The 13134-nt window shown below is 33.5% G+C and overlaps 1 protein-coding gene across 1 annotated transcript in view; it reads right to left on the reverse strand.

Moving 5' to 3' along the window:
* Nucleotides 1–13134, reverse strand: part of ASCC3 (activating signal cointegrator 1 complex subunit 3) — a 357501-nt gene that overhangs the window by 275412 nt on the left and 68955 nt on the right. The window contains exons 5-8 of the mRNA XM_064597919.1: nt 10206–10326; nt 8506–8710; nt 7642–7783; nt 6942–7067 (exon numbers count right to left, since the gene is read on the reverse strand). Coding sequence (XP_064453989.1) covers nt 6942–7067; nt 7642–7783; nt 8506–8710; nt 10206–10326 — 594 coding nt within the window. The remainder of the gene's footprint in view (nt 1–6941; nt 7068–7641; nt 7784–8505; nt 8711–10205; nt 10327–13134) is intronic.

The following is a 13134-nucleotide window of genomic DNA, read 5'->3' on the forward strand; positions in this document are numbered from 1 at the left end:
CCCTGCCATACTCCACAGTGTATTCCTTGCATAAACCTCAGATCTATGAATATGATGGATGTTACTTCCATGATTCCATTATGCTATATGCAACAGCTGACCTTTAGAAAGGAAGATTATCTGGGTGAATCTGACCTAATCACATGAATCTTTTAAAGTCAGAGAGTTTTTTCGCCATCAGAAGAGGCCAGAGGTTTAGAGCACACAGGAAATTTGATACTCCCTTGTTGGCTGTGAAGATGGAGTGGGCCATACACCAAGGAATGTGGGTAGTGTTTAAGAGACAAGAACAATAGACAGCAAAGCATCAGGAACCTCAGTTCTACAACTCTAAGGACGTGGATTTGGCCAACAATCTGAATGAGCTTGTTAAGGGAATGCTTCCCCAGAGTTTCCAGATACGAGATCAGCCTGGGCAAAACAATGGTTTCACTGTTATGAAACAGTGAACAGAGAACCCCAGTCAAGCCCACCCAAATCAGACTTCCAGAACTCTGAGATAATAAATGGATGTTTTAAGTCACTAAATTTTTGGTAATTTCTTATACAATGACAGAAAGCTAATATAAAGTCACATCATAATCAAACTGCCTAAAACGAATGACAAAGGGAAATCTTAAAAACCAACCAGAAAAAAAGCATATTACATAGACAGGAAGATTAAGAATAAAAGCATAATAAAAGCATACTCATTATTAGAAACAATGAAAGCAATATAATACAGATACATCTATAAGGACTGGCAAAAAAAAAAAAAAAAACTGTCAGCCTGGAATTCTATATCAAATGAAATATCTGTCAAGAACAAAAACAAAATGAAGACTTTTTTTCAGACATACAAAGTTGAAAGAATTCATCACTATAAGAAATGAATACCAGATGGAAATCTGGGTCTACATAAAGGCATAAAGGGTAACCTGATAGGTACACAAGTATAAAAAATTTGTTATTATTAGATATCTTAATATCTTTTTTAAAGATTTATTTATTTGAGAGAGAAAGAGCACACATGAGCAGGAGGGGCAGAGAGAGAGAGAGACCCTCAAGTAGACTCCATGCTGAGTGCAGAGCCCAATGTGGCGCCTGATCTCACGACCCTCGGATCACAACCTGGGCTGAAACCAACATTCCATGCTTAATCAACTGCACAACCCAGGTGCCCAAAGATATCATAGTATCTTAAAAAGACTGTTAAAACAAAAAGAATAACAATGTATTGTAGGGATTATAAGGATATAGAAGTAGTCTACACCTGCATGTTTGTTCATTTGTTTGTTTTGATGGTATTATGTGCTAAGAATCTAGCAAACAAATATCAGAATCAGGATTCTCATGGCTCCAACATCCAGGTGAAGCTAGGCATTTATCAAGAGAAAAAGAATTTGATAAAATGGTTAAAAATTTAATTTGTGCTACATCATTTCTTTCCCCATGAAATTTATGAAATCTTTACTAAGATCCCTATCAGTGTAAACAAGATTGTAAACTCACTTTGCAACTTTCAATTTTATATTTTGTTATGATTTCTTGTTACTACCTCTTAAAAAGGCAGTGAGTGATTCAAGGCCATGGTTCTCATGAAACTGATAATATGCTTGACAGTGTAATAACCACCTTGCGGGGTGCTTCAGAAAAGGCTTTTTATTTGGGAGCATGTCCAGATTTTAGCAACATTTCACCCATTTCAAATTGGTCTCATGACAAAGATCCACACTCTGAAGTATTTTTCTGGATGCTTCTTTAGTTTTCTTGTCCTTATAATTTGATCAAATCAAACTGTGTCAATAAACTCTTTGGTTTTAGGATCCCCGCCTCAGGTTCAGAAAACAAAGTAAAACAGGAAAAGGAGTACTTTTATATTTATTCTATTTCACTTTTTCAAAATGTCTCTCTTGAATAACCACAGATGTCAATAATTATAATGACTGGTTTCTTTAGTTTCTATCAAATAATTAGAAACTACTCTAGATGTCTTAATAGAGTGACAGTAAGTTTAGTTCTTCTTAATCTTGTAGGAAAGTATCCAATACTACTCCCACATATGTTTGGAATGAAAGAATAGCCAAATAGCATAGATGAACAGAGAAGTAATTTATTTACTAAATATAATTTCCAAAGTAACAATAAGTCTTTTTGTTTTATCCACACTCTGACCTCAGTGTTTTCATCATTACGTCTTTCATTTTTAAGTTAACATTTTAGCTAAAATGTATTAAGTACCTAACAGTACTTGAAATTTTTTACATATATTAATAAATTTAATCTTCACAATTAAACTATGAGGAAGGTACTATTATTCCAATTTTACAAATGAAACACTGGATCCCACAGAGGACAGTAACCTGCCCAAAGTCTCATAGCTAGAAAGTTGGGGATTCAAGTCAAACTAGGCCAGCCTGGATTCGGAGGCCCTGTTCTGAATCAACATGGTTTTCTGCCTCCTAGATTTAACATGTACAAACCTTTCCTTTTCTTCTATTCCTCACCTTGGTAAATGACACTATCACTCACCCATGATGATCTGGACATCATTCTAGATTCAAACAAAAACTTAGATCATTCTAGATTCAAACGAAAACTTAGATGTCATTCTAAAGTCTTCTCTCTGCTTCACCCCCTACCATTTAATCAGTTACTAGATCTTATATACGCTAGTACCTAAATTATTCTCTATTATCCCATTTTTCAGATAGGCTGCCACTTTCTTAATTTAGGTGCTTAGCATTTCTCTCCTGAACTACTCTAGCAGCTCTATTGTCAACCTTAAACTTTGCATTGCAACCAGGACAAAATTATCTGATGTGACATTCAGTGAGAAGATTCTATCTATGGTTCCACAGGACTGTTAGGAATGGCATGCAATTATGAACTCAGTGAGAAGATAAAGATACCATCTTCAGGAGTACTTTTCATGATACATAAAGATCCTACCTTGTATAAAAAAGATCTAAGCGAACAAAAGCATCCACTAAACAAACATTCTGTTAACACCTATATTTTTTCCTAAGGTCTAAATTACCATTCATGCTAATGAAATCTGGTGGGATCATTATCTAAAGTGACAGGACATCAAATGGTTTAATTATGTACTTATAATGATATATTGTATTTGAATGTATTATTCTCCAATATTATTACTGCTTATAGAAATGCAAATTAAAACCACAATGGGAAATCTCTGTGCTCAGTCAGAATGGTTAAAATAAAAATATAAATACAAATAAAATGTAAAAATATAAATTAAAATGGCTAAAATAAAAAGAAAAAATAGTGATAACACTAAATGCTGGCAAGTATGAGGAGAAATTGTCATACTGGATTGCTGGTGGGAATATAAAATGTTACTCCAGAAAACAGTGTGGTACTTTTTAAAAAAACTAAACATGCAGCTAAAATATGACCTAATAATTGCATACTCAGGCATTTACTCCAAAGAAATGAAAACTTATGTTCACACAAAACCCTGTAGACCAACGTCTAGAGCAGCTTTATCTATATTATGGATTGAATTATGTTCCCCCAACATTCATAAATTAAAGCCTTAACTCCCAATGTGACAGTATTTGGAAATAGAGCCTTTAGGGAAGTAACAAGGTTAAATGAGGTCATCTGAGTGAGGTACTTTTTTTTTTTTTAAAAGATTTATTTATTTAACAGAGAGAGCGAGCGAGAGAGGGAACACAAGCAGGGGGAGTGGGAGAGGGAGAATCACTTACAGTGCTTCAAAAATCAGTTTTAAAATATAAGTATCTGGACCCATATCTCAAGAGATTAATAGGGGAGAAGGCACTTGGATTTTGAAAAAGATCTACAGATATTCCGATGCACAGAATGAAACCCACTAATATAAAATTACAATTTTAGGGCGCCTGAGTGGCTCAGTCGGTTAAGCGACTGCCTTCGGCTCAGGTCATGATCCTGGAGTCCCGGGATCGAGTCCCGCATCGGGCTCTCTGCTCAGCAAGGGGTCTGTTTCTCCCTCTGCCCTCTTCCCTCTCGTGCTCTCTGTCTCTCATTCTCTCTCTCTCAAATAAATAAATAAAATCTTTAAAAAAAAAATTAAAAAAAAATAAAATTACAATTTTAGTCCAATATATAAACTTACTATAGAAAATAACTTAAAACTTTAAAAATAAGAAATTGGTTCAAAAGTAATAAAGGTATAAAATGGAATACCATATGGTGGTTAGAGATGATGCTACAGATATGACTGTTGATATGGAAAGATGTATGTAGATATTTATACAAATACACAAAAAATAATGTGTGATATAATGCCATTTTATAAAACAAAATACACATGCACACATATGTGTAGAATGAAGTTCATTTTGGTTGGCTGTGGTTATTCTTTATGCTGCTTTATGCTGGTCTTTTTGCTTGCCTCCATTATTTGATATTTCTAAATGATTACATATGATATATATAAAAATACATATATATATATTTATATATAAAGGAACTTCATTTTGGTGACAGAAAAGGTTAACTTTATTTTTTTAAAGATGTATTTATTTATTTGAGAGAGAGAAAGAGAAAGAGAAAGAGAAAGAGAAAGAGAAAGAGAAAGAGAAAGAGAGGGAGAATGAGCAGAGGGGAGGGGCAGAGGGAGAAGGAGACGCAGACTCCCTGCTGAGCAGGGAGCCCTGATGCAGGACCCCATCCCAGGACCATGGGATCATGAAGAAAAGGTTAATTTCAAGTAATATGTATACTTTAAGAATTTTGTTTTCAATTTAGTACATGCTTATGTATTTCTTTGACTTATCTGTGAGTTTAATATCCAGATGACTAGATCCTGTGGTACACAGAAAATAAACAACCTAGTTTGCCAACAAGTGCCAAAATAACGTGCTGGATTATATACTTTAAGCCTCCACAATCAACTGATTTGACTGAAACTGTTTGACAACCATTAAACAATGTATGTTTGATTGAAACTGTGTTAAGTCTAAGTCTAAGGCTGATGAAATACTGATCAGAGGTTCTTACTCATTATCAACACTGTCTTTATGAAATACTCTACATTATCACTCTTACTGTCTACATGAATATTCTACAGGTATCTTACATCTTTGCCATATTTCCTCAGATAAAGGGCATATTTTAGGTATATATGGATGCATCTGGTGCAGTGAGTATTTAGGGGTTGATAAAAACTATGGGGATGGTTAACTGTCCTCTCTTATAAAAAGGGATAAGATGATATGCCTTCCTACATCCCCCATGTTTGCTCTGATTATAGACTTAAGAAGTCTGCTTCAATATACCAATTCTTTTCCTACGTCTCCCTCCACCCCCATGCACTCCAAAACCATGAATTCTGACTCTCCCTCCAATGTAGATCACCAAGAACTTCAATTTGACCTCAATTATGTTTCAAGGATTTGACTAAGCAAATTATATGCAAAACTAAATTCTGACAAATATGTACCCTAATTAAGATGTTTCCAAATACATTTTAAAAGATCATCTGAATAGTTTTTCCTTCAATTTACAGACAACCCAATAAATCAGATCCCACGGAAAACTGATTTCAAAGTTAATCATTAGTCTGCATTACCTTTTAGTTAACAATGCCCTATTACTAGAAGTCATTCAAATAACTTTAAATACTCAAATCAGACTAGCACTCTCCTCAATATACTGATGTTCTCTAAAACCACTAGAGTACAACATTTGATATAATTTATGTTTCTGTATACTCTTTCAAGGGGCCGTAGAAGTTTACCACAGTACTGTTTTAACTACACTGAGTATACGGAATCCCCAGTATATTCTGGATTGGCACTACTTGGTAAGTTTATTGAAGGAAAAGATTATATTTCTACACAGCTTTATAAATTAAACTTTCTCAAATCCTCACAATTTAAACATTAGTCAAAATTATAAATAATCCCTTCCTAAAACTACATTATTACTAAAACTCAATACATGAATCCTTTAAAACATTTTAAGCCATTAGGTTAAACCAAATATCAGGTGAAGGAACCAAAACAAACATGAAATTATATAAATATATATACAAAGATATGTTTAATGTGTGAAGGAATAAGTTTTTAAAACTTAACTCCCCTGGGACACCTGAGTGGCTTAGTCCATTGAGTGTCCAACTCTTGGTTTTGGCTCAGGTCATGATCGCAGGGTTGTGGTATTAAGCCCCTAGTCCAGCTCCATGCTTAGCATGGAGTCTGCTTGTCCCTTCTCCCTCTGCTCCTCCCCTACTCCCGCTTTTCTCTCTCTCACTCAAATAAACAAATAAAATCTTAAAAAAAAAAAAGTTAAACTCCTCTACTCCTCTACTCTACTCCTCCTCTAAAGTTAAACAAATAAAATCTTAAAAAAAAAAAGTTAAACTCCTGTACCTCTTTAGTAAATAACTGCATATATCCTCTCTACTATATCAGCCAACTACTGACCTCTAAAAATAATTTTTCTAAGGGCACCTGAGTGAGTGGCTCAGTCAGTTAAACGTCTGCCTTCGGCTCAGGTCATGATCCCAGGGTCCTGAGTCCCGCATGGGGCTCCCTGCTCAGTGGGGAGCCAGCTTCTCCCTCTTCCTCTACCTGCCTCTCTGCCTGCTATGCTCTCTCACTCTCTCTCTCAAATAAATAAATAAAATCTTTATTATATACATATAATTTTTCTAGTATAAATCTATTCATAAAACATACCAAGCACCAAAAATATCAATAAAATGATCATCTTGGGGCACCTGGGTGGCTCAATTGGTTAAGCGTCTGACTCTTGATTTCAGCTTAGCTCATGATCTCAGGGTCCCGAAATCGAGCCCCGCCTCAGGCTCCATGCTCAGCAGGGTGTCTGCTTGAAGTTCTTTCCTTCTGCCCCCAACCCCCTCGTGTGCATGCTCTCTCTTGCTCTCTCTCTCTAAAAATAAATAAATCTTTAAAATAAATAAATAAATAAAATGGTCACCTCACCTCATCTAAGTCTTGGATATAAACTGGTTTTTCCTCAAAGCCAACTGGCATTGGTTCACTATAGGGAATCTTTACTTCTTCATACATCTTGTTATTCTCTCTTTGGATTCCTTCTGGTAAAATCATCTGTCAACATAAAAAATAAAAATTAATTAAAAAGCAGTTGTTCTGGTAAAGATTCTTTAATTAGAGAGACAGAGAAAGAACACTACTGGCTTTAGACGTAGCACTGGTAAATAAATACAGCTAATTTAAAGAAAAACAAGTCTAAATAAAACAAAAACAAATTACGTACACACAAATTATTCATATATCAGATCTCTCATATAAAACACCTATTATGCTGATGAATTTTAAATATATATTTATTAGATGGTCTCCTGAAGACAAATGTACTTGGGTGGCTAGGAAAAATGTGCAATGTACAGTGTAAAGATCAAAAAGTAAGGCAACCGCTAAAACTCAAAAATACAAGTTCCATAAATAAGAAAAGGGAAAAGAACAAATATGTTTTGAATACCTGCTATGTGTCAAGAACTTTAAATATACTGCATTATCTCATTTTCCCCAGTATTTTTAAATAAAAGTTAGTATAGTGTATCAACTAGTACAAGAGTCACAAAAGAAACAGGAAAAATCTATGTGTAATTTCCTCAGAATAGACATATTATCCCAAAGTGGTCATACACCAGTGACATACCTTTGCACCAGCAATGAATGCTGATGTTCTCATGGCTTCAGCTTGGGAATCATAAACATGGGGATAACGTATTTTTTCAACATCCATATCTCTTTGCCTGCTCAGAATTGGAACACTTCTAGCATTCAGAAGGGCCTGCTCTCTGTAAATACAAAAATAACAGGATAAATCTTAAATTTTTATCTTGCAAAAGAAAGCATATATTAAAACAATCACTATTATAACTATTTCAGTTAGTCTTCCATTATAAAGTAGAAGAAACTGAATTACACAAATAAAGATATTAGCAATCCTGAAATTTTCTGTGTAACTACATAGGAGTTAACACATTTTTTAGGTACTACTTTTAGATAACATCATCTGATAACTTTAATGTTCCTTATTTATAATTTTGTTTGTCACAATGCAAAGATATATAACAAGGTATAAATTCCTTTTTTAAGAACAGGATTCAGTATTTAAAAGAACAAGTATCATAATGTCTTCATTTCTTTTTCCTCCTTCCTAATTTTAAATAACATGAAGAAAAGTATTCTTATTAAGCGAGGGAAAAAAACAAAAGTCTCAAGATAAATCTGTGTAGGCTTCACAAATTTTAAACTACTGGTGTGTGCACATCACCTAAAAATAGCTTACCTCTGTAATCCAAATCTCTCACCTACATAGATGCAACCAAGAGTATTCTAATTAAGAAGATCACTGCTTTCTTATCCCAGAATCTTAGGTTTTCATAAAACAAAATTCTGTTCTTAAAAGACAACATGACTAGAAGTAAGAATCATCTAAACTGTTTAACTAAAAAATGATGATACATAATGGTAGCAATAACAACAGAAGCATTTTTCAGTCTCTGGTTTTTATTACCTTTGTATCCGCAATTCCTTAGGATCAAAGCTCATAAGTCCTTCTGCAACTTCTCCATCTTCTCCTGCCTTTCTTTCTCGTCTAGCAATTCTTTTTTCTTCACGGCGATACTGTTTCATTAATTGCTTTTCTTGTTTAGACTGAATAGTAACTTGACAACCATAATTAGGTTTAGCATTTTCTCCTAAAATTTTTTTGCAATTGTCTACAAAGCAAATTTAAGAAACATGTTTTATAAATTTAACCTTTATGAAAATCATTTTTCCCTTTGCCAAAATACAAGATAGCACAATGCTCTAATTCATTCGTTTTTAAAAAACTGTCACATTCAATTGTATGTTTTAAGGAGAGATTTTTAAAAATATAATATCTAAGTGAAATTAACACAGTGGCTTAAGAAAAGTCATCAGGTATTTTCTTTATACAGATTACATAGTTTAGTGTTATAAATTCTTAGATATAACATCAGGAACTTAAAAGTTCAGTTTTATAATTTTGAAATTATTTGTTTATATAATTTCAACAAATATAATAATTATCAATACTAATTAGCACTTACTGTTAACATAGTAATAAAATATTTTTTACATATTAGATCCAACTTATCCCTATGTATCAGATCTTATTGTGTTAAATTGAATATATGTTACTACTTACTTATACACAAAATAAAACTTATTAACATTAGCTCAGGATATATTTATAAGATGACCAAGGCAAATAAAGAGTATGATCCACCTTTTCATGGAAATAGAGTTAAAAAAAAAAAAAAAAAAGGAAGATGAAATCTCAATGTTTACAAGGTCCAATTTAAACACGTGGTTTGGTCAACCCAGTATTAAGGAAAATTTTTCTTCCAACAGGATTACCTTCTATGTTTAATTAAATCTTTCCAAGTAGTAGTATCTTGGCTCACTGCAGCCCTAAAGGAACTGACTGGAGTGTTGCTGAAAGCAACCCAAATCAAAACACATTTATGGTACTGAAGACCTACTAGTTCCAGGCACTGCTGCTAAACTAGGAAGACAATGAAGACTGAGATTTGGTCCATACTCTGAAGGAGCACAGTGCAAGTTATTTTATCAAACTCCAAGATCCAACACAGAACAAGGAAGGAATTAGGTGAAGCATCAAGATGGGAAAATTAGTTTTCTAATTCATCTAAGCCTCAATCAGGCAACTATTCAGCAAAAACTTTAACAGTTGGTATTTGTTTATGTATATGTGTGTGAGTGCATATGTAAAGAGAATAATAATGAGAGAAAGAATAAGAGAGAAAAAGAAAGCAAAATGTTAATGACTAGCAAATCCACATGAAGGGTATCCAAGTATTCACTGTATTATCCTTATACGCTTACTACAGGTTTGAAAGTTTTCAAAATAAAAAAGTTGGGAAGAAATTATGACACTACTTGGCTCATAGTAAATACTGTATGTATTTACTTTAAAAAAAATTGTCTATTCAAATCTCCAGCAAGAAAAAAATGCCATACTTAAACATAAAGAGAATCTCTACCATAATACCCTATTTAAGGCATTGATATTTGTTTCATAATCTGCCATATCTAAAACCTAATTTAAAAAGTGGTATCACTAAATTATATAATAGGCCAAAGGATATTAAAATAATAATATTAAAAAGATTTGCTAACCAATGAATCTTTCCATTAAATTAGAATTACCACTGAATACTTTCTTACCTTGAAGAGCCTGCAACTTATGATCATTTGAAGAATTAAGAAATCTATCCACAATTGTAATTCTGTTCTGAAGGAGTTTCTCAATAAGTTCAAGTCCATCAGGTCCCAGCAGTTCAAATAGCTTAAAAGAAAAAGAATCAAAGAATTGTTACCTCAAATTCACCATCTTCAACTTATTAGACCTTGTTCAACCGAGGTATGAAGCTAAACTAATACAAAAAGAAGTACCCAAAAAGTATTTTTAAAAAAATAGTAACTTAGGAAAGAAAAATAACTCTTCATATTGTTACATATCTTTCAGCTTCACAAAGTCAATCTGCAATTATTAAAAGCACATGATTCAACTTTTCAAAATAATTATGATTTATATATAAAGCTAAATCACAGAATAACAAATTCTTATACTTGGATTTTCTTGGTATAACCTAAGGAAATTCCAAAATTAATTTGCTTTTTAATACACTGTTCTGGTTTTCACAAATAGAGTCCAGAGTACCATTTTTCTTACAACTTACTACACATAACAGCTATCATTGTAGAGATAAAGAACCATTAAAATGTTTTATGATTCATGACATGCAAATTTCTAATGCTTAATAATTAATTTTATTATTTTTATTAAACTTATTTTATTTTAATGCTTAATAAATCTGAAATATAAAACACAGTTCCACACGTGCTTTATTTAACTTTTTATAAAAGTGTCCCTGTGTATTTTACGCAGAGTAATTGTGAAAGATTAAGCTGATTCCAGAGTCAGAGAACTAGTGATTTAGAAAGACTTTCAATCATATCACTGTATGAAATAACTGCTCCAGAAAGCCTTTAGATTTCTTCAGATGTGGTTCGAGGATATATTTTTTTCCTCTCCAGAAATGTTATATCTAATTTTACATGTGAAGATTTTATATTAGCCAAATTCTAACTGTTCTCAGAGATTCCACACAAATAAAATCATAATTAAAGTAGGAATTTATGATAAGTATATATGAAATGTTAATATTTAATAAATATTTTATTTTTGCTGTTTATTTTGTGGACATTATCTACATACAAGGCCACAGCCCCTAGTCCTGGAACACCTTGACTTTTGGGCTAAACATCACAGAACCCAATCACTCTCACCGTGGCTCATAAGGCACTAATTCCACACCAGGAGAGGCAAGCCAAGAATTTAGGCTACTGTCTACCCCCTTTCCATCAAGTACTCAGCTCCTAAAGCAGGGTGTCACTCAGAGATAAGTTTTCCATTTTCCCCACTCCTAGCTCCAGAGTTTACATCAAAGATTTTAGGCTATAAAATAAAAAGGTCCCAATTTCTTCCAAAGGTATGTCCTCATCTGCAGTTTGGCAAGGAAGTTGAAGCTTTAGGGCCATCGCAAAAACAGCACAGATTGTGGCTAACCATAACTACAGATTCACAAATTCAACTACTGGGGTACAAAAGAGAACTAAGGAGCAACAAAGAGGAGGAATCCTCTTGGGTGGGAATAAATACCAACACTGACCTCTGGCATTATTCCTTCAAAGGGGCCCCAAATTTATTGGATTCATTTATGGACCAATTTATGCTCCAGGACATTTCTACAAACAACAGAGCAATTATCTGGTAATAGGTAAATTTAATACCTGGGTGTGGTCAGGGAAAGAAAAGCAGAGGGTCCTGCCAAAACTACTTTCATCCCAGGGTGACTGTGGATATACCCAAAAGTATGCCTCCTTGAGAAATAATACCAGAAGCTAAACACTGTGGGGTATGGGTGAGAGGAATTGTCTGCACTAAAATAATCCAGCTAATCGCTAAGCAAATAAACAAGCAAATAAGAATAATAAACCCAGGCAGTGGTAGATTAGATGAAATAAATTCCTAGAAAGACACAAACTTGCAAATAGCAGACAGTCTGAATAGACCTATAACAAGTGATATATTGAATTAGTAATCAAAACTACCCACAAAGAAAAGTGCAGGCTCAGATGACTACACTGGTGAGTTCATTCAAAAGATTTAACGCCAATTCTCCACAAACTCTTCCAGAAAACAGAAGAGAGAACATTTACAAGGTCTTACTTTGACCCCGAAGCCAGACAAATACATCATAAGAAAACAGACCAATATCTCTTAGGAATAGAGACACAAAAATCCTCAATAAAATACTAGTAAACCATATCCAGCAATATATAAAAGGAATTACACACCATGACAAAGTGAGATTTATGTCAGGAATATAAGGCTGGTTCAACATAAGAAAATCAATTGATGTATTACATTATATCAACAAAATAAAAAACAAAAACCACATGATCAGCTCAACAGATGCAGAAAAAACATTTGACAAAATCTAACAGCCTTTCAGATAAAACCACTCAACAAACTAGGACTAGACAGGTACTTCCACCACTTGATAAAAGGCATTTATGAAAAACCCTTAGTTAACATCATACTTAATGGTGAAATAGTGGACCCTTACCACTAAGAACAGAAATGAGACAAGAAGGTCTGTACTTATAACTTCTACTGAACACTGCATTGGAGGTTCAAACCAGGGCAACTAGGCAAGAAAAAGAAATAAAAGGCATTCAGATTAAAAAGGAAAAAGTAAAACTATTTCTGTTCAGAGATGGTCTATATAGAAAATACTAAAGACTCCACTAAAATACTATTCAAGCTAATAAACAAGTTTTCAAAAAGCATGACAAAACCATTCAGTGAGGAACGACCAGTCTTTTCAATAAATGATGCTGGGAGAACTGGCTAGTCATATGCAATAGCATGAAGTTAGACCCGATACCATACACAAAAGTTAACTCAAAATGGATCAGTGATCTAAATGTAAGAGCTAAACATTACAAAATTCTTAGAAGAAAACAGAGATCTTCATGTCCTCAGACTTGGCAAAGGATTCTTAAATATGACACCAAAAGCATGAGC

The sequence above is a fragment of the Mirounga angustirostris genome, unplaced genomic scaffold, assembly GCF_029215605.1.
Source record: "Mirounga angustirostris isolate CCGP_5_RB_7025 unplaced genomic scaffold, mMirAng1.0.hap1 SCAF_8, whole genome shotgun sequence".
Lineage (NCBI taxonomy): Eukaryota > Metazoa > Chordata > Mammalia > Carnivora > Phocidae > Mirounga > Mirounga angustirostris.